The 22,208-nt window shown below is 45.6% G+C and overlaps 1 protein-coding gene across 2 annotated transcripts in view; it reads left to right on the top strand.

The window, feature by feature from the left end:
* CUL1 (cullin 1) overlaps positions 1-22,208 on the top strand; it is a 65,081-nt gene that overhangs the window by 35,241 nt on the left and 7,632 nt on the right. Inside the window, exons 3-14 of one of the 2 annotated variants that reach the window (XM_041002557.1) lie at positions 847-1,021; positions 1,796-1,963; positions 4,173-4,223; positions 4,424-4,514; positions 5,143-5,306; positions 9,930-10,092; positions 11,501-11,631; positions 18,217-18,324; positions 18,430-18,536; positions 20,043-20,091; positions 20,453-20,584; positions 21,569-21,686. In XM_041002557.1, coding sequence (XP_040858491.1) covers positions 847-1,021; positions 1,796-1,963; positions 4,173-4,223; positions 4,424-4,514; positions 5,143-5,306; positions 9,930-10,092; positions 11,501-11,631; positions 18,217-18,324; positions 18,430-18,536; positions 20,043-20,091; positions 20,453-20,584; positions 21,569-21,686 — 1,457 coding nt within the window. The remainder of the gene's footprint in view (positions 1-846; positions 1,022-1,795; positions 1,964-4,172; positions 4,224-4,423; positions 4,515-5,142; positions 5,307-9,929; positions 10,093-11,500; positions 11,632-18,216; positions 18,325-18,429; positions 18,537-20,042; positions 20,092-20,452; positions 20,585-21,568; positions 21,687-22,208) is intronic. The other variant, XM_041002558.1, reaches the window with a different exon arrangement.

Here is a 22,208-nt window from a genome sequence, read left to right as displayed (position 1 = left end):
CTTGCGGGAGCAGGGAGCATCTGGCCTCAGTGTCTGCAAGAAGTGCGGTGCGCTGGCTTCCATCTCCGTAAGGGGACAGGGTGACTCCAGGAGGCACTCAGGAACCAACCCACGGAGCAGTGTAAAGCCAAACTCTCCAGCTGTCAGACTCTCCCCGGCAACTGAATAAATTTGCTGTGGTAGCTTCCCATAGGCACACCAAAACAGAAACATAAAGGTTGAAAACTAAACATTGGGGCACAGCAATTGGGGGACAATTTATTTTTTTAAGATTTATTTGTTTTTATTGGAAAGGCAGATTTACAGAGAGGAAGATCTTTTGTCCACTGATTCACCCCCCAAGTGACCACAATGGCTGGAGCTGAGCTGATCCCAAGCCAGGAGCCTGGAGCTTATAATGTGCACTTATTGGGAACATTATTCGTAACTAAACATGAGAACAGTTCAGTTCCCCTTGTTTTCCTCAGTACTGTAGTTGCTTTTCCCTTTGCATCTGCAAGCCCATGTTTGACCTCCCTTGCCAGTTCTTTCCGTGCAGTCTGACACACTCAGCACTTTCTCCACAAGGTCAGTCGTGGTAGATCATCTAAAAGGTCTCGAGGATGATGATGATGATTTTGTGGCAGTATTCTGGAACATTCCACTGTTCTTCCCCCCTCGGCCTTGTGCAGCTTTGCAAGTGGGGTATTTGCCTGTCAGTTTACTGATCATTTGAGTGGGCTCTTTTTCCACTCGTTTCTCAGTAGGCTTCGGCTGATATTTTGGGCGTGTAGATACTGTAAGCAGATGTGTTCACAGTCGTTGCTGTCAATATCTACGATGCAGTTTCCTTGACTTTCCTCCAAGTCATGTTTATAACTACTGCACTAGCGTACACCAGTCCAACCAAGCCCGGGGGGCTGGGGTCCCGCCTTCCAAGTCCAAAAAGGGGCAGACGCCTGGTGGAGCTCAGTTTGTTGGCTTGGAATTATACAAACGACTTAAGGAATTTTTGAAGAACTACTTGACAAATCTTCTTAAGGTAAGATATTTTACATCTGATTGAGCAAGTAGCATGCAAAAAAAAAATGGAAATGGTTTTAACCTAAATGCTAACCCTTTCACTGGTTGTTAATTTGGTTTAGGTGGTAACATGTCTTGCCTAGCCTTTTTACTGAAATGAAGATGGAACCTTCATAACCATATTCTGTTTTAATTTGTTGCATTAGGAGGTTTTGATAAGTCTTAATACCATTGTAGTACTGTCCTTAAACGATTTAGCGGTTTTGTATTTGTTAGAGGTTGATGAGCTTTTTCACTAAAAGCACATAATTGTATATTCAAAATTACTTGTGCTTTATTTTGACCCAAATAATGATATTCTCTAGCAAATGACATAAATAATTAAAAGGTTATTTATACTTTGGGAATACATTTTTCAAAACTGCTATGAATTGTCCAGTGGCCAGATTGGGTCTCACTGCGGCCACCCACATCCCTCGGAGCAGCGCTCCGTGCGTCGAGCGATGCTTGGGCAGTAGTGGGGCCTTTCCCCGTCGTCTGCCCTTTCCTTGCTCAGTCTTCATGCTGTCGCAGAGGTACTGTGCTGCTCACGTCCAGCCACAAGGCGGACTAGCGGCTCTGTCGTTTGCAAGAAGTTGTGCTGTATTCTTGTGAGAATGGGTATTAGTGTGTTTTGTGCAGAATAATTTAGCAGCATGCATCAATGTTTTTTAAAGCTATCAGTGTATTTTCACTTTCATCTTTGTTACATGTCCACTTAGTTGTCTTAAAGTTTGAGTTCACTTGTTTCTAGGACGGAGAAGATTTGATGGATGAGAGTGTCCTGAAATTCTATACTCAGCAGTGGGAAGATTATCGATTTTCAAGCAAAGTGTTGAATGGAATTTGTGCCTACCTCAATAGACATTGGGTTCGCCGCGAATGTGATGAAGGACGAAAAGGAATATATGAAATCTATTCAGTAAGGTTTTCTTTAACCTTTGCTTGTATATTTCCTTAAGCTACTTCTCCTTTCAATAAGGGGATGGAGGCAAATACTAAGCTGTTTTTGGAGTAGTAGAGGAACTTACCTCTGTATTCAAGAATGTTGGCACAACAGCAATATTTCATTGCTCAACTCTTGACAAATGTAATTAGAAGGAATACGATGCAGCTCAGAATTATGACTAATTTTTATTGTTAAAAAGCCCGAGGTCTGTGACAGACCTGCACTGCTTCCTACTGGCATTTTGCTATATACTTGTGAAGGGTTTTTTTTAGGGTGTGTTTATTTGGAGTTACAGTGGATTGGGCAGGGAGGAACGGAACGGATCTTCTGTATGCTGGTTCACCCCTCAGATGGCTGCAGCCAGTGGCTAGGGCTAGGCCAGGTGGACGCAAGGGGACTAGACTTACATATTCAGGTCTCCCCCAGGAGTGACAGGCCCCAGTACTTGGGCCATTTGCTAGCTGGGAACTGGGTCAGAAGCAGAGGCCCAGTGCCAGCCCATAAAGGTTTTGAAAACTTACTTTCATTTTACGTGAAAGGCAGCGGGCAGAGAACAAGATCTTCCATCCACTGATTGACTCCCAGAAGTGCACACTAGGCAGGGCTGGGCCAAGCCACCGCCCAGCGCCTGGCAGTCAGTCAGATCTCCCACATGGATAGCAGGGAGCGGAGGGCTTGGCTGTCACCTGCTGCCTCTGGAGTGAGCTGCCAGGATGCCAGGATCGAAGCAGGCACCGAGACTGGCAGCTGATGAACCAAAAGCCCCCTTAATCGTTATACCATTTTAAACTTCCTAGAGTTCTCTTTTTTCATGAGGTTTTTGTACTTCCCTCATTGATATTTTAATTTTTTAATTGGCAAAATTGTGCGTGTGTATGTTTATCATATGCAAGTGTTGCTTCGATACGTGCACCCATGGTGGACTGGCTTCTTGCCACATACAGAGTCTTTCTTGAGCCTCACCATTTTCAGCATAGGAGCTCTGCAGTTTTGGTTGATTGCTTTTGGAAACCTCTTTACCTACAGAGCCATGGGCACCCAGCAGTATTACCCAGACTCTTGAAAAATCACTAGTTTTCAACTTTTCCCATACTGTGTTTAACAATAGTTGAAGAAAATGTACAGGAAAAAGTAGAGGCACTTTCTAGAGTGTATAGTCATCTTTCTTAAGTTTCTTTAGTTCACTTTAAAGAGCCGTGCATCCTAACCCTGTTATTAGCACTGAGTGTGTGTTCTCACACTGTTACTGCATTGTTTTCTTAATATTGCTTTCAGATTATTTTTTCTTTTTTTTAAACTTTCATATTCCTATAATTTTTAGCCAAATTACTACTCTGAAGTTTTTTAATGATTAAATTTGCATATAATCTTTTCAATAAATACAATATAAATATAAACCTCAAAAAATTGAGCTGTGTATCAGTTTGAATTTGGCAAAAAAATAAGGCTGATATGTTTAAAGAGCTAGTCAGCACTATATTTTTATGTAAACAAAGTTGAATTTAACTGAATGATCTCAACAGAGTACTCATCTGTACATTCTAATATTCCTCTTTTCAGAAACCATTTTATATTAATTTGCTAACGTGACTCCTGTGGGAAGTTTAGAAAAAACACATAGAATAAACCGTATCATCTTTATATATTCTCATTACAAATGAGTCTCCTGCGTGCAGCACGTGGTAGATGTAAGTGCAGGGAAGGTGGGGCTCTCAGTTCGTGCACATGACCTGCGTCCAGAGGAAGCATCTAGAGTTTAAAGGGTGTGCTTGTAGGTTTACCTGTGTATCATCACCACAGTCAGGATAGAGCTTAGTAGGTTTTTAGTGTATAATTTATTTTAGAGAGTATTAGGAAGCCATGATGATAAATGGAATTATCTTCATTCTGTTAGGTCAAATGTTAAAATTATCTGACCCAGAAAGCATATTTGTAGGTTGAATCCACTGTTATTTAAGCTGATATGAATGTTCTCCCTAAATGCCAAATTCCCTTTAAACTGTTAAGTGTCCATTCTTAGAGTGGTCTGGTTTCATTATGGTAAATAAATGTTTGCCAAGTTATCATTTGAATATTTTGGTAAAATCTTATATCCATGTATATATTTGCTGTGACTTCAGAAGTCTTGTGGAAATGTGACACAAGTATAGACATTTTACACTTTTCTTTTCTCCCCATCCAGCTTGCGTTGGTGACTTGGAGAGATTGTCTTTTCAGGCCATTGAATAAACAGGTACCTGCTGGGGGGCTGTGTGTTTCCTGGTGGGACCCCTTGCTGTGGGCGCTTCCGTGAGCGTTGCTGGGCCTTCATCCCCTGGAGGGTACATCTCATCTCAGACTGTTTAATCACTGAGTGTTGAAGCAGATATGCCATACCAGATATTAAATTCTGTAACTCATATGTCTAATAGTTTCCCTATATTCTTTCTACAGGTAACAAATGCTGTCTTAAAATTAATTGAAAAGGAAAGAAATGGTGAAACCATCAACACCAGACTGATCAGTGGAGTTGTACAGTCCTACGGTAAATCCAGTTCATTGGGGTTTTTGTATCAAATGACAGACACAGCCGTGCTGGGCCGGATTTTGAAGTACTTAGCATTATCAAGAGAAGTGTTAGCATCAGCAGAGGTGCTCATAATTCCTAGTCAGTGATATTTGATTTGATTTTACCCTCTTAAAAACTGTTTGATCCTTTTGTCTTAGAGAAAGTCTAATGAGATAGATGCTTGAATTTTTCTTTTCTGGTTTCATCACAAACTCCTGGCTGTTTAATGTGGCACAGTGTTATCGAATTACATGATAAACCTGTCAGCTTGAAAAATGAGAGGGAAAAAGGGAATACGGTGTTTAAAAATCTTGGCTAGCATGGTATTTCTTTGGAAATTTAAGTTAGAAATTTTTGTTGCCTTTGGAAATACAAATTTTTCCAAGTGGAACATGCATGACTATGGGTCAGAATTAATTTTTTATGTCCTGGATATAATATGAGATAATGTGCTTTAGTATTAGTAAATAATAATTACTTTGTGCCCTGTCATTTCACATTTATATTTAAGTCTTAACTTTAACTTAGTATTATATATAGGTATATTCTGTTAAATATATTTTAAAAATAGAATAATTGAAATATAGTTCATATTTAATTCTAGTGGAATTGGGGCTAAATGAAGATGACGCATTTGCCAAGGGTCCTACGTTAACGGTGTATAAAGAATCCTTTGAATCTCAATTTTTGGCTGACACAGAGAGATTTTATACCAGAGAGAGTACAGAATTCTTGCAACAGAACCCAGTTACTGAGTATATGAAAAAGGTAAGCTTACGTGTAGTACTTACAATCGACTTAAATTAAGACTGCCCTTGTCATTCGAGTAAGTTACTGCTTTTAGCACTTTGCTTCACCCAAGTCATCTGTTGGACATTGTGCTGGCATGTCTTCAGCGGCTGTAACTACTGCTTCGGACTCTCCAGGAAACTTTAGAAATTCCTTTGGTAGCTGTGCCCGGGAGTTGTTGCTGTTTGTTGTAAGAACCACGTGACTTGCATTTTTGAACTATTTTTCCTAGAATGTGAATCTACTGTGTAATGATTGTCTGGTTCTCATCATCTTTATGAGAATGTTTTAAAAAATAAGTACCTTTGGGCCCGGCACAATGGCACAGTGGTTAAGGTCCTCGCCTTGCATGCCCGGGATCCCATATGGACGCCGGTTCTAATCCCAGCAGCTCCACTTCCCATCCAGCTCCCTGCTTGTGGCTTGGGAAAGCAGTCAAGGACGGCCCAAAGCCTTGGGATTCTGCACCCATATGGGTGCAGAAGTTCCTGGCTCCTGGCTTCAGATAGGCCGTTGTGCTTACTTGGGGAATGCATCATCTGACAGATCTTTCTCACTGTCTCTCCTCTGTTCTGACTTTCCAATAAAAATTAAGATCTAAATAAATAAATACCTGATTTGCAAATTCTTCAGTTTTGGTTTGCTTCTAAATGCCTCGCTAAGAATCTGTAAAGTCAGGTCCTTCTGATGCAGCAGGACCGGACTCATCCTGGGGGAGAACCATGGGGAATCCTTTTCTGTATCAAGTGGTGTTACCAAGTTTTGGTGGATATATTCTGCATTTTCTTAGAAATACAGGAATCTTGGGCTTGGGCTCTGAGGAAGGATTCGCATCAGGAGTCAGCAACTTTTGTGCCAAATGCTGGGTAATAATATTTCAGTGTCTGGCCCAGCAGTCTCTCTTTCCACCATGGAGCAAAAGCAGACCTAGCATTGTGAGAATGAGGGCGTGTGGTCAGGTGCCAGTACAGCTTTGTGTGCATGTAAGAGGGAAGAAAGAAGGTAGCAGGCGTGCTTTGGCCTCCGTGCTGTGGCCTGTGGAGCCTCGCGTAGATGTGCTGGGTTTCTGGTGAGTTCTGGATCTTGCCCTTTAATCCCTGTGCACTCGGCGAGTGAGCGGGCTGCACAGTCACACCTGTATAATGAGAGAGGAAGTGAGGGGAACAGCAGCTGTGCCTCTGCCAGACAAAGCCCTGCGCAGCTTGTTTGTAGAATTCTGCATGTGTGGAAAAGGGGAGGGCAGATAGAATTGTTGCAGTTGAAAGTCTTCAACAACAACAACAAATTTACTATCAAAAGCTAAGAAACTAATGGAGTGCCTCGGAAGTATTATACCTGAAATACTCATAGTTCTTTGTGTATATGTGTATTTTGGAGTTCAACTAATTTATGCTGATCTGGATTTCAAAGAGCTGCCTGATAGATGAGCTTTTGAAATATAATGTGTTTTGAATGTTAGCATTGCTGTTACTTGCTTTCACAGTCAGGCAGTGAGTCCGTCTCTTGTTCATGGCTGCTATGTGGTGATCCCTTTGAACCACCTGCTTTTAAAGCAGAACCTGTTGTCAGGAGTAGTGGAGCAGACCTGTTCCTCTGGGACTCGTGTGTGAATTGTGGTCGAGTTAGTGATTCATCCTGGTGAAGGGCGTAGCACTGTGGTGCAAGGAGACCAGTTGGACGGGACACAACATCAGCACACAAATTGGTGTTTAAAGTCGGGCCTGAAAGCAGAGGCAGCTGGAGAAGCCGCGTTCCCGTCCCGTCCGTCCTGAGCACTGATTTCCCACAAAGGTATTTTTTTTCTAGAAGTTAAAAGTTAGATTCAGCTCTGCTTGGATCATAGCAGACATGCCTTCCATCGCATTCTGAAAGTCTATAAACATAAGTGAGAATTCGATCATGCGATTCTGTACTATTCACTTTTGTCTCCAAATGGGACATGAATCTGAATTTTAAATCCATACTCCACCGTTTCCTAAGGGGAAATGATCTAAGCCTTTCTCTTCTATAATTTTCTAGTGTAAATAACAATAAGGAAATAATAATGGAAATTAAGTAAGCTTTAATTTTAAAATTATTTTAAATGAGATTTTAAATTCTGTGTGTATAAAAGTACACAGAATAGCATCTAGTAAGGCATATTTGGGGTATAATCCTCTCACTGAAGCTCCAGTGGGTGACTGACTAGACACAAAACTGCATGGCCCAGGGAGGAAGCGTTAAGGAAGAAGTAACACCTACGTTGAAACAAGCATTCCAGCAGGAAGTAGAGTTAAACATCTCATGAACGATATGGAACTGTTGATTTGCAAGAAGTATTCCGCTTTGAGCTGTCAGTTCGGGCTAGACACGTGGATTGCCTGGCGGCCTCAGGACGCTCTCCTCTGAGCTCAGGAGCATTTGACTGGAAATGGCTTGTATTTGAAAGAATGTCTTTGATTAGCAAATAAACCTAAGCCATGGTAGTATTTTTGTAATATCTAACTGCCTGGCATGATTGAAACCAAGCCAAACTATTAAAACCTTGTGTGATTGTTTAAGGATTCTACTCTTTAAAATTTTTAATTTTTTAAATTTTATTTATCTGGGAGGCAAAGAGCCGAAACAAGCTCCCAGCTGTGGGTTCACTCCCCAGACAGGTCCAGGTGCAGCTGTTGTGGGCATCTGGGCAATGAACCAGCAGATGCAAGATTGGCTGTGGTCGCTGTTATTCTTTTATTCAAATAAATACAAATATGTTAAAAAAAAAATTTATGTGTACAACGACTTTGTGTGGCTTGAAAGCCACCAAGAATGAAAATGACTGTGCTTCAACAACCTAGTGACACTTAGTTCCTAAACTGTGGCTCCCTTAGCAGTAAGACACGCTGCTGCGCCTCGACCTGAACATGTCTGGAATCCCCTGGATGCGTTTGCCCAGCTGCTGTTTGTTGCGTAAGAGGTGGGAAGCTGGTGCAGAAGGAATCAGCAGGGAAAGCAAACACCAGCCTTGAGCTGGAGAGGGCTGCGGTGTGCTGTGCTAGCCAGAGTGCTTGTGCTCTTCCAGGAAACAGGTGGTGCTGTTTGATCTCCATGTTCTGGGTTTCATTCTTCATGAAACAGCAGAATGGGGCAGCACATTTCTAATAATCTAGGACTTCCAAGTTAAAACTATAGAGTCTCTCTTTTTTTTATTACAAGATTTTATTTATTTTGATTGGGAAGCAGGATCTACAGAGACACAGGAAGATCTTCCAAATAGTTGCAGTAGCCGGAGCTGAGCTGAGCTGGAGCCACGAGCTGCTGACACGTCTCCCACGCAGGTGCAGGGTCCCAAGGCTTTGGGCCGTCCTCGACTGCTTTCCCAGGCCACAGGCAGGGAGCTGGATGGGAAGTGGAGCTGCCAGGCACAAGCCAGCACCCATATGCGATACTGGCACTTGCAGTTGAGCTGTTACACCTACCCTTACAGTCTTCTGTTGTTTTAAAATAACTTTGTAATCAGAAAAGGAAAATTATGTATTAGTTATAGGCTTTTTGGAAAATGCAAGCAATGTGTTCACAACCCTGGGACACCTTTACTGAATACGTGTGCAACTTGGATTGGAATAATGCTGTAGGTTTTTTGCAGCCTGCTCCCTGGTGATCTGTTGTATTGATACAATGTGTATATTTTAGAGGAAGTGGTATTTCATTAACAAAATTATTATCTTGAAAATTTAATAACTTTAAACTTTTTATTTGCAAATTGTCTATTCCTTTGACCTGTTTTTATTTGGGTAGATTTCCTGATGTGTTGGAGATCACCATGTATAAAGTGTATTGATTTTTTAATATATACTATCAATATTTTTCAAGTGTGTTTTTCACAATTTAGGCCATGTAATATGATGCTAATGTCTGTGATTTAAATAATTGGCTATTGTTAATAATACCTCCTGCATTTCAAGATTTCTGCAAATTATACCAAATATGAAAATCACTTTGGGAAATGCTAAAGTCTTTTATAATTAAAAGACTTTATAATTTAGATCATTAGAATAGCTTGAGGTAATCAATGAAATTTCTTCCTTTGGTAATTTAGTGGTGCTTTGGTAATATTGTGTATGACACATATTTCTGGTGCTAGATTCTATAAAAAAAATAACACTGCTCTTTTCAGTTGCCTAATACTTTTTCCTTTCTTCCTGGAAGAAGTTTAGAAGTTCGGCACATTGGTAACTGGCAGATTCCAGGGGGGCCATGCACAGTCAGTAATTAGAGAAGCTGAGGTCTAGTTGGTCATGATTGTTTGTGGGTGGCCATTCAGAGAGTGTGCTCGTGTGGCTCTTAAAGTAGCTTTTATACAGTGCAGAGCTGCTGAGTGTGTGCCTGTGCCCGGGTTTCTCCAACTGTCAGAGGTGAACTGTCACTTACCTGAAGGGAGAAGTTGATGTAAAAACATGTGGCCTTAAACAGAAGTACATTTTGTAGGACACATCGGTGGTTGTTTAAATATGATTGACTTTTACCCTAAGACCAAAGGGCGTTCTCCTCTTCTTCTGAATCTTATCAGAGCAGGCCTGTGAATTGAGTTTGCCATCTCTCACAGCTGAAGCGCTCACTCAGGTTCCCTGTCCGCAGGCGGAGGCGCGTCTGCTGGAGGAGCAGCGCAGGGTCCAGGTCTACCTGCATGAGAGCACGCAGGATGAGTTAGCCCGGAAATGTGAACAGGTCCTCATCGAGAAACACCTGGAGATCTTCCACACAGAATTTCAGAATTTACTGGATGCCGACAAAAATGAAGGTGAGCCGTTACGAGTTGTGAAGGGAGGCAGTCTTACCTGCAGCTTTGAGATTCTGCCCCGAGATGACAGTATTACAAAGGGCAGTATTGATACAGCGCATTACAAAGCTGCTGTGCTTAGGCATGTCCGGGTGCACTTTTCCTGTGTCACACTTCTGGGGAGGACTTCCGGGATGCCTCTGCAGCTTGTCCCACACACTTGAACGTTAGGAAATTCTACCTCTTACTTTGACCTTGGGTGGTCTCCCTTTGAAAGTTCTCTGAGGTTATTTTGTGCCTTCCTTAGCAGCATGTTTTACTGGGACACATCCAGAGCTCGTTTAAACGATGCAAGTTCAGATTTGGGAATTTTTTTGTCTATGGTCCTCAGAAATTGAACATAGGCTATACATATGTTTAATGAGGAATTTAGAGGACTTTTTAGTGTACCCATGTAAATCATGTTTATACAGATATTTGAATGCCTTCTGTGGGTCAAATACAAATGATACCTTGAGCTTGAATTTTACAAAGTATTATTACTATGGTTTCATACAGAAAACTTCTCTACTATGTTAATGGCATCTTATCCTAAGGAAAAAGTAGACTTGGCAACAACATGACTTCATTGAGCATGTGTATACCAAATAGAAAACATTGTGTTAAAATTGTATGGAGTCGTAAGTGCTAAACTACTGGTTATTTTGTATAAGAGTGTCTCCTGAATAGAGCACACAATGAGTGGAGTGTGTCTCAGTGCTGCGCAGTGTGTGTCAGTGCTGCGCAGTGTGTGTCAGCAGTGTGTCTCAGTGCTGTGCAGTGTGTGTCAGCAGTGTGTCTCAGTGCTGTGCAGTGTGTCTCAGTGCTGCGCAGTGTGTGTCAGTGCTGTGCAGTGTGTCTCAGTGCTGTGCAGTGTGTGTCAGTACAGTGCTGTGTGTGTCAGTGCTGCGCAGTGTGTGTCAGCAGTGTGTCTCAGTGCTGCGCAGTGTGTCTCAGTGCTGCGCAGTGTGTGTCAGTGCTGCACAGTGCAGTGTGTGTCAGTGCTGTGCAGTGTGTGTCAGCAGTGTGTGTCAGTGCTGCGCAGTGTGTGTCAGTGCTGCGCAGTGTGTGTCAGTGCTGCGCAGTGTGTGTCAGTGCTGCACAGTGCAGTGTGTCTCAGTGCTGTGCAGTGTGTGTCAGCAGTGTGTGTCAGTGCTGCGCAGTGTGTGTCAGTGCTGCGCAGTGTGTGTCAGTGCTGCGCAGTGTGTGTCAGTGCTGCGCAGTGTGTGTCAGTGCTGCACAGTGCAGTGTGTGTCAGTGCTGTGCAGTGTGTGTCAGCAGTGTGTCTCAGTGCTGCGCAGTGTGTGTCAGTGCTGCGCAGTGTGTGTCAGTGCTGTGCAGTGTGTCTCAGTGCTGCGCAGTGTGCCTCAGTGCTACCTTCTTCTTCCAGATCTGGGGCGCATGTACAACCTTGTCTCAAGAATCCAGGATGGCCTAGGAGAACTGAAAAAGCTGTTGGAGACACACATCCATAATCAGGGTCTTGCAGCAATTGAAAAGTGTGGAGAAGCAGCTCTGAATGTAAGTAGCCCTTCGTTGGAAGTCTGCCAATCTGAATTTCCACCCCAAGTCTCACATACCTTGGTTGAGACTGGACTCAGAGTTCTCAGACATCTTTAGCAAATGCTTCCATGAATTATTTCAGGTGCTGTTTAAAATCATTTCATAATTACTATGTTCTTACACGGGAAGAGAGAAGATTTTGATTATTTCCATGAACAGGTTTTATACTGAACTCATAAAAATATTTCTGATTAAGAAAAGTGGTTTTTCTACATCAGATGCTCTTCATGTTTCGCTGGGCCGCTTGCCGCAAGCTTTCGGAGGGCAGTTTGCGCTGCCGCCTTAGCGCTCTGTGCTTCTGCACAGCCCTTCCTGTGCGCTGCCTGCTCACTGTCTCCATTCCCAATGATGGGGATGCCAAGAACTTGAAGAAGCTCAAGGAGGAACAGGTGTACCCAGTATGTAACTGGCATACGATAGAAACTAAAATATTTGCTGTAAGAAGGAATAAAAATTGAACAAGTGCAGCTACACAATAATTAGGAAATACTTGTTAATCGTATATGCTAAATACAAAAGATACATTATAATGTCATCCTTTCTAGAGACCACTGGCTCAAAATAAGGTCTTGCATTAGCACAAGAAGGATAATAATAATTTTATGATTATAATTATATATTACTTTGACAACCTAATTTTTAATGTTTGTAAATTTTTGCCTGATCGAGTTGAATCCTTATATCTGAGATATGTACAATTAGCATCTTAATGCCATAGATGACAGTACAATTTTTTTTTTAGATTTATCGCTTTATTTGAAAGGCAGAGTACATAGAAAGAAATCTTCTATCCACTGGTTCACTCCCAAAATAGTCACAGTGGCCAGAGGTGAACCAGTTGGAAGCCAGCAGCTTCTTCAAGGTCTCCCACATGAGTGCAGGCCTCCACTGCCTCCCCAGGTATACCAACAGGGAGCTAGATCATAAGTGGAGCGTTCAGGTCTTGAACCGGCAGCCATAGGGGATGCCGCACTGCTCCAGCACCAGGTCCTTAGCGTTCTATGTCACTCGTGTGTTTGCTGTGGACTGAAGTGCTTCATGGTGCCCTGACGGTGTCCTCTGCTAAGATCGATCCCTGGAGGGGGCCTCCCCCAAGGTTTTCATTCATCTAGTCCTTCCATAATTGTAATCACACCATTAATCCAGTTGAAAACTAGCTTTACTGCCAAGTGGCTTAGATGGAAATTTCTAGAGATTGTGTATTCATGGTATGATTCCAGTAGTATCTTCATGCTGTGTACTTTAGAAACTTTGATTTTTGTCCTTAGGATTTTGTTTTCATACTTAAATGCTGATGTGAGCAGTAAAGGCTGTGCCTGAGTAACTGGCTGCAGGGGAATTCCCCTTGTGATGGCCTTTCTGTACTGAATCAAAAGTGGCCGTCCTTCTTGGTGAAGCCCTCCACACATGCACTGCTCCGCGTGCCCTTCGTGCCCTGCAGACACCCTTGCCAGCCACCGCACTGGGAATGCAGGTCCTGGCTCCCCATGGAGAACTTGGAGAACAGGGGTTTGCAGGCTGCTCGATGTTGGCATTGCACCCTGCTCCGCAGGCCTCAGTGTATTTGGAGTTCTGGCAACCTTGGTTGAGGTTCACAGCGCTGACCCCCAGTGCTGTGACCAAGGACGCGTGAGAGTGTTGCTGATGCGGCAACTTGGGAAACTGGTACCCAGCTAAGCCAGCGTGGGATTTAAACCTGGCTCAGAACTGGACAGCAACAGGATCAGTAATTGTTTACTAGCAAGTTACCCCATGTTTCATTTTGGACTGAAAAAACAAGCAGGGCATGGTGGTAAAATTGCACATTTTACATAGCATTAGAAAATTTCAGGAAGTGAAAAAGAATTTTTGAGAGGTCTTCCGTGCTGATGGGAGTAGGGGAAAACACAGGTGTGTTCAGTAGTGGCAATACAGAAAGCGTTTGTAGAAAATAGTTAAAGTGGGGGAGGTCGGGGCGCTGGGGCTGCTGCACCTGCTGGGATCCTCTGTATACCTCAGTCGACCTGTGGACTTGACGGACACCACGCCTTGTCGCGTCCGAAGCCTGGCTCCTGCTTAAATCTCCTAGTCGGCTTGCGTTCTGTCTCTCCTCTTCGTACATCTATCTGTCTTTGTAATAAAATTTTTTTTAAAAAAAGAAAATAGTTAAAATGCAGGAGGAGAGAAAGGGTGTGGCCGTGGCCTCCAGCCGCGTCCAGCCTTGCCCTGTGGTCTGAGAGTTCCTTCCTTTCTTAAACCCATTGAGCCACCCACCTGTCTGGTGTTGGTGTTATAGCTCAGAAGGCTAATACATGCTGTAGATAAGATTGTATTTTCTTTTTTGCACAGGCATTTATGGTGTTCCTTTAAATATTTCAAACTGAAATGCCTAGCCTTTATCCCTACATCCAATTTCCATGAGCTCATGTGCCTAGTTCAGTGACTACATTGTAAGTCCAATTTTTTTTTTTAAAGAAAAAAATGTACTTATTTGTAAAGGCAAAGGAACTAAAAGAGAAGGGGGAAAAAGATGTGTTCGCTCACTCCCCAAACGGCTGCTGCAGCTGGAGCCAGGTCAGGCTGACGCCGGGAACCGGCAGCTCCCTGGGCTCTGCCCTGTGGGCCCGGGCACCCCAGCACTTGAGGCAGGTACATTTGCAGAAAGCTCGAATGACAGGGCTGGGTAGCTAGATCCGCTAAGGGTTCTGGTGTCCCGGTCACAGCGGAGCCTGCTGGCGGGTAACGCCGGCCCCTACTCAGGTTCATTGTAGCACCGACCTCTGACTGCTGTGTAAGGCCAGCAGCTTGTGGTAGGCCTTATTTAGTTATCTGAAAGGTAGAATAAAAGAGAATTTCCACTCTGTTCACTCCCCCCAAATGGCTGCAGCAGCCAGGATTTTGCTCTGGGTTTCCCGTGGATCGGATGTACGTGCCCAAGCCACTTGAGCCGTCTGCTGCTGCAGCTTTCCCGGGGGTGGGGAGCTAGGTTGGAAGTGGAGTGGCTGCCACCTGAACTGCTGCCCGTGTAAGATGCTGGTGTATCAGCCAGTAGCCTTACCCACTACACCACAATGCTGGCCCCAGAATTTTAATCATTTGAAAATACCTCTTAATGTGTTAATAGTTTTGCTAGGTATTCTTCATCTTTTTTTTTTTTTTAAAGTAACACTCTGTTGTAATACATTGAATTAAATCCCAGTATTGGTCACTCTTCCTCTGATCTGTCCCGTTTTCCTGAGCCGTGTTGAGCAGTGACACAGCTGTCAGCATCTGTCCTTCACAGCTGCCGTACGCCGACTTGTTTGTACTCACACAGATGTCTGTGTCGCTAAGTCATCCCTGCTTTCTGCATGCCTTAGTCCTGCATACAACGCAGCTGGAGTCCTTCCTTCCGAGCAGAACTCCGCCCCATTCTAAGCCCCTAGCAAGGGGAGCGAACTTTCTGCCTGTGGATCATTTGGTCTGGCCCTGCGCAGGCAACCACAGGGGGGACTTGATGTTCAGTGTGTCTGTAGCTGACTAATCTTAGGCTGGTGATGTTGTCTGGCCGGCAGATGTTACGAATGTTCTAAAGACTCCTGGCAGGAAGACGGCTCCCCACCTCTGCCCTGTGGCATTTGTACACTTCTCAGTCTCTTGACTTGCTGTAACTTGCTGTGATTCCATCAGGCTGCCCCTAAAGTGTAACACTCAGAACCTCTCTGTTTGTTTGGAGGTAATGTTACTTTAAAGACCGAGGGTATAGAAGGAAAGATTCCATTGCCCCCATAGGACTGACTCATGCGTTTTGTTGTTTCATGACGCTTCATTTCTCTCCTCCTTTTGCAAGAAAAACAATGAAGAGGTAAGAACCAGAACCGTGGCTGCGTCAGACCAGGTCCCTTGCGTCTTTGGTGGAGCTGTTACGGAGGCTGGCGGCCCCCAGCCTTAGCTTTCTCATGGGCTGGTGTGTGGTGGTCAGCATTGTTTGGTGATTACAAGTCCTGCACAGGGCTCTCAAGTGGGCTGGTGTATCAGTCTGTCCCATACAGATCGTTGGGTCTCTCTCCTCCAAGCACCCAGGTCTCAGTACCCTTGCTTACCTTCAAGAAAAAGTCACCCTGTTGTTGGGAGTCCCTCTGGATTGATGCCTCACCCACACACACAGTGGCCTCAACATGGATGTACCTAGGCAGCAACTTAACATCCCCAAGACCCCAGAGCTCACTGCCGGATGGCCAGCAGGCGGAACCTGGCACCAAATGGCGCACTGGGTGCCCTGGCCCAGCTCACTGTGTGGTCGCAGTGGCTGGAACCTGGGCCCCAAGCATGGAATCCAAGCCAGTGGCTGCTGGAGGTTCTGTCTCCCACACCCCAAGGTCACACTCCTGGAACCTCCTACCATCAAAGATAAATCTTGAAAAAAAATTACAGTGGGTAAAACCACCACCTACGGTGGCTGTTCCGCTTCTGATCCAGCTCCCTGCTAGCAGCCTAGGAAAGCAGCAGAAGATGACCCTAGCCTGGGTCCTGTTGTCCACGTGGGATGCCCAGTGTTGGGGCCGTTTGAGGAAGGAGCAACAATGCAAGATCTCAAATGTGTCTTCTCTAACACCAATTTTGAGATAAATGTTTAAAAAGAAAAACACGTTTATTTATTTGAAAGGCAAAGAAATGTTGAAGCACTGTTCAAATAGCATCCCGGACTGTGCCAGATGGAAACCCAGAACTCCATCTGGGTCTCCCATCTCCACAAGGTGGCAGGAAGCTGAACGGGAGCGTGGGGTGCAGCTCGTCCAGCACTGCCATCCGAGGCGCAGGTGTCCCCAGTCCCCCATGGAGCTGAAACCCCCAGGCTTCGTTCTCACCCGCTCTCTGTTGTCTTTCATCAAGTATTTATGCAAGTAGGGAGCATAATTCTATTTTATTGAAATTATGGTTTTGTTTTATCTGTGAGGCTGGCACAATTCTTAATTGACTAATCCTTGGTATGCAAATGCTGACATCCCATATGGGCGCTGGCTCGTGTCCTGGCTGCTCCACTTCTCATCCAGATCCCTGCTTATGGCCTCTGAAAGCAGTAGAGGAGTCCAAAGCCTTGCAACTCTGCACCCACCCACCCACATTGAGGACCTGGAAGAAGCTCCTGGCTTTGGATTGATGTAACTCCAGCCATTGCAGCATTCGGGGAGCGAACCAGCAGATGAAAAATCTTTCTCTCCAATAAATATAAATAAATCTTTTAGGAAAGATTTACCTATTTGAGGAAGTGACAGAAGAGACGGAGACCTCTTTTGTTTTTTCAGTGTGCTGGTTCAGTTCCCCCAGGGGTTGCAGTGGCCATGTCTGAGCTGGATCGAAGCCGGGAGGCAGGTGTCGTGGGCAGCCTGGACCCACGTGCTTCAGAAACAGAGCAACAGGTGCTGGAACTGCTGCTGTGGTACGGGATGCTGGAGCTGCAGGCTGCACTTTAATGTGCGGTACCACGGTTCTAGCCCCTGAAATTGTAGTCTTATTCCCTATTTCTTTATAACATTAAAGCTACGGTTATCTTTTATTTTTTTTTTAATCAAAATGATATATTTTCCCATTTCCAATCGCTGCGCTGTGGCCGTGTCATCCGTTGGAGCTCTCGCAGCTGGACTGTCATGCCCACCTGCCAGGCTTCCAGCTTCCCTGGCTCCCACCTGACTTGGACGTGGGCTTTGTCCTTCTTCCTAGATGTTGAGGAAATGCTGATGCTCTTACTGTCAGGCAGGATGCTCAGCTGTGACTTAGTTTCTCTGCCTGTAAAATGGGGTTCAGAGCAGCAGCCTCCATGTGATTGGGATAGGCTTGTCCAGGGCTGTCTGCGGTGTGACTGATGAATCCTCACACTCTGTGTGGTGTGGATTTCGTCTTTATTACTCTTTCTCAGCTTTGTGTCCTTTGTCATGTTGCGGTCTGCTTTTGCACTGATTCAGAGCCTCTCTGCTGGCTGACTGTTCCAGTTCACTGCTGTTAACGGTGTCCTGTGGTCTGCAGTGCCCAGTGGTCTTCTGTCTCCCCTCCTGCTGTGGGCTGGGGCGGCCCCCATCCCTCTCCCCTTGCCGGTACGAGGGGCAGGAGGTTCTTGCGGTTTGCTCTGACCTCACAGCCTGTGTTCGGAGCTCCCTTCTTCGTGGCCTTGGGCCTCTGGCCAAGCCCACACGATGCTTGTATCCTGGCTGAGTTCTGTCTTGTCACCTGGCTGTCAGTTGGCCGAAGTCCAAAACAGTTGAGTCCAAAATGTAGGCTGATCAAAGCTGTCATTTTGAAAATGACATTTTCGTGAGTCTGCTGAGATTTCACCATTTTTAGTGTAAGCTTGAAATCTACTTAATTTTGGGTGTGGAAAAGTTATTTTCTTGTATTATGCCTAAAGATAAAATGTCCCGTGTGTTTCAGTGATACAGCCAAAGGTGGTTATTACTATTTTATTGTTAGTTTATCTTACTGGTTAACCTCTTGCAGAAATATCTAAAGCTCCTAGAATGTTGTGTATTAGTGCAGTGTTTTGTAATGTGACCCTAGTAATCAACTTCTGTTTGTTTCTCTCCTGCCAAGGACCCCAAAATGTACGTGCAGACCGTGCTGGATGTCCACAGGAAGTACAACGCCCTGGTCATGTCGGCGTTCAACAACGACGCCGGCTTCGTGGCTGCACTTGATAAGGTGAGGCGCAGGCTGGGGCCTCGGCCTCTGCGCCCCCCGTGCCCCCGCGCTCCCCACGCGGGCGAGCACGGGTCGCCGGGCCTCACGCTGCCTTGTGTTCTGCAGGCCTGCGGTCGCTTCATCAACAACAATGCAGTAACCAAAATGGCTCAGTCGTCCAGTAAGTCCCCTGAGCTGCTGGCTCGATACTGTGACTCCTTGTTGAAGAAAAGGTATTTAGATGACTTTGTTTTTTTCTGAGTGAGCTTATTTGAAATACCAGCTTGTATTTAGGGAATAAAATTTACATTACATTTTATAACTATTTCATGCCATTTTAGAAAATGCTTTAAAATGTAGTACCGTCCTCTTTGCAATAGGGAACCTGCATTAGCTCGCACGACTTGTCCTTTAAACGGACGGCGGTCATGCACGAGGTTCTCCTGCTGTTTGCTCTACTCCCAAACTGCCTCCATCCACTGAGCCTTTGTCACTGCTAGTGCAGTCTGCAGTTTTTGATCATGTCTCTCAACTGATTAGTGTATGTGAATGAAGAGCTAGAGGCAACAGGTCTAGTGCAGTTCTCACCTCTGTGTTAGATTTCTGAAGTTCTCATTTGATTTGTCCTTTCCGTGTGTATTCTGATTTTCCTGAGCTGCTTCTTCACTTTGACAGTTTTGTTCAGAAGTATTCGGGCTGTATTTTACTATTCCCAACAGTAACTGACCAAAGTAACACTTCCATGCAAGAGGACGGGTCCTCTGTCATGTTTGAGGCAGCTCGCTAAGGCTATCTAAGCCCATTCCAAACAACACGACAGGAGAACCGTGCATGCTGGGGCCCTGCAGCCCGAGCTCACGTTCCTGCAAGTGGAAATCTTCACTAAAGTGTTGACAAACCAAATGGAAGCAGTGAGCTGAAATGTATTTCTTCATTTTTAGGAATGTAAGGAAGGCTCAGTAGCAATAAATTCAATGTGATTTACTGTATTAACTATATTTACTAAGTGCAAACTGTGTGGTCGTCTTGGTAGACGGCAAGAAGCATTTGGAAGCGATCAGTGGGTGTGTGTCTTTGCCCAGAGCCTGTGGGAAGCCGAGGGCTGGGTCTGGTCCTGCTTCCTGCAGTGATGGGCTGGTATGTTCTGATCAGATCCTGGGATGGAATGTTTCCAGGAAGGAAGAAGGGCTTCACTTTGGAATGCTGCAGTGCCTTGGTTTTCATTTCAGTTTTGTAAAGTAACGAGTTCAAGCATGGAGCTTACCATGTTTAGTTCTTCCGCTGTGAGACACACTGAACGTGTATGCTTGGCTTTTCATTGGTGGCCTCGTGAAGTCCACCGAGTCACCTGGGCGGAGATGTTCTGGAGGGTTCCATGATGAGCAGGTATTAGTGTCATTCAGTAGTCGCTGGCTTCGGCTTCTCCCGGGAAAGAGCCACAGCTGGCCTCCAGGTGTGAAGATTAGGGCTGGATCAAAGGTCGCTTTTGGAGACCGGGAATATCTTCTGTTGGTTGTCGCGTATTCTAAATGACTGTTTCGTCATCCCTGCACTGGCGATGGGGTTACAGTATGGAATTTCCAAGTAGCTGTAGGCAAGGGAAATTAGCTTCCCTCTTCGCGCGTGCACGGTTCGTTTGCACACCGACTCGGCTCGGTGCTGGGCCGGCTGGCTAAGTGATGCTTGGTAAAGTGCTTGCCGGGCTGGCTCACGACACAGTGCCTTCTTAAAACTTGCAGTTCCAAGAACCCAGAGGAGGCTGAGCTTGAAGACACGCTCAATCAAGTGGTAAGGTGCTTCATAATCACATTTGCTTTCCCTATTTATTTCATGAATTGTTTGTTAGGTTATTCACATATCTGAATGAGAAAATGTTTCAAATCTATGATTTTACTCCCTAAATTGAGTTACAAATTTAGCATTTTATTTTGTTCATTATTACCAAGTCTAGTCCTACTTAATGTGGTTTTAAGGGGTTGATGGAAATACCTGAAGCCTCTGGTGTAGTTTTAGTGCTTGTTTTTAACTATATAAGTGCTGGCAGCCAGGCCCAGCCACAGCCAAGCATGCCTGCTGCCGCGGTGTGCGGCTCGGCCAGGCGGCCTGGGAGCAGGCCTTGCTAAGTGTGTTCTCTGGGGGGCTTTGCCAGATGGTTGTCTTCAAGTACATCGAGGACAAGGACGTGTTTCAGAAGTTCTACGCGAAGATGCTGGCCAAGCGGCTGGTGCATCAGAACAGCGCGAGCGACGACGCCGAAGCAAGCATGATCTCCAAGTTAAAGGTGAGCTTCCTCTTGACCTTTAACCTTCCGCTTGCCCCACTAAGTAGTTGTTGGTGCCTGCAGGCTGCCCAGAGTGCAGTGTGAGCTCTGCTGCTCCCTGCAGAGAGTCCCCCAGAGCTGTGGGGCCAGTGCAGGCCTCCCTGCACACGCCTCCAGGACTGGCCGCCCCCTTCGGGGTCCTCTCTCCCTCCCAGACTTCCTGGCTCCTGCCTGGTTGGCTTTGAGCCAGTGGCCCATCCTGGTTTGCTGTGGATTTGGCGAACACTCCTCACCAGGTGTCTGCAGGAAGGCGGCAGCCACCAGAGCCTTGGCTGGCCAGGAGTTCTTCCTCTGGCTTATTTGCAGTCCAGCCTGTGCGTGTTTTGGCGCTTGCCTGCCTGTCGAGTGACTGCATGTCTCGCAGCATGCTTCACTTTGATCTGAAATTAGAGCTGTGTGGCTGGCTGGCTGCTGAGACTGCCAGCACAAAACACCAGAGACAGTGTGGCTCGCGCGACAGCGATGCAGTCTGCCCAACTCTGGAGGCCACAAAGTCCAAGGTTGGGGTGCCGGCTGGTGGGCCCCCAAAGAGGGCTGATCATCTCCCCGGCTCCTCCCGTGACTGGGAGCCCTGAGGAAGCCCTCTGTGTCTTAGACAAGCACACAGGCCGAGGTTTAGACCTCGGCCTGTGTGTCCCACAGTGCCATCTCTAAGTAGCATCACAGTGGAGGCAGGGCAGCGCGGCTGCCAGCCTGAGTAGGGTGAGGAGCAGAGGTTCCTTCGGCCTTGTTCTCCCACAGTGACACAAGAGCGTACTCCTAGGAACGCCAGTAATGGCCGAACTCTCCAGCTCCTACCTGAACTATCTAACGGTGTATTAACTGTAGATATTTATACCTCTGCCAGAAGGTTCATACAGTTAGGTAACAATACGTACTCTGCCTTCTCTTGCGTGCGTACGTCCCTGTACACATGAATGACACGGCGGCCTGGATTCACTTCAGCAAGCCTGTGGTTTTGAGTATACATCTAAGCTTCAGCGAATGTTTCAAGACATTGGTGTAAGCAAAGATTTGAACGAGCAGTTCAAAAAGCACCTGACGAATTCGGAACCCCTGGACTGTGAGTATGTGTGACAAAGCTGCCTGCACGCGAGCGAGCGGGATTCCTGAGCTGCACTGTCCCCTCTGGCCGCGCTGTGCCTGCCGAGGTGGCCACGGGAGCTCTCGGTGCTGGCCCAGGGACCTGCCGTGGGGCCCAGGCCCAAGGACTGGCAGACCGCACTGCGTGAGGGACTCACCAGCTGGTTGATTGTTGCTCTCAAACTTGGTTCAGATCCCTCCTGGCCGTTGATTTTTTTGTCTTTTTTTGGAGGGGGAGGGGAGATGTTTTGTAAATTTAAAGAAACTTGCTTGGCCTGTGTACCAGCTAAGCCTGGCTCCTGGTGACTGCAGGTGGGATTAGGGATCAGGGCTCCGAGTTGCAGGCATCCATTGCCCTGGGAGAGGCAGCCGTGTGCCTTGTTCAGGGCTTGGGGCCAGCGTACTTACATTTAGCTCATCATGTGAGCATTTTTGTCCTTTTAAATGAAAAAATTGAGAATTTTGTTGTTCCCATACCAAAACTTTATTCCATTATCAATCT

This window comes from Ochotona curzoniae, unplaced genomic scaffold (genome assembly GCF_017591425.1).
Source record: "Ochotona curzoniae isolate NIBS_2020 unplaced genomic scaffold, NIBS_Ocur_1.0 scaffold_2476, whole genome shotgun sequence".
Classification (NCBI taxonomy): Eukaryota; Metazoa; Chordata; class Mammalia; order Lagomorpha; family Ochotonidae; genus Ochotona; species Ochotona curzoniae.
This window is presented reverse-complemented; position numbering and strand designations above follow the sequence as displayed.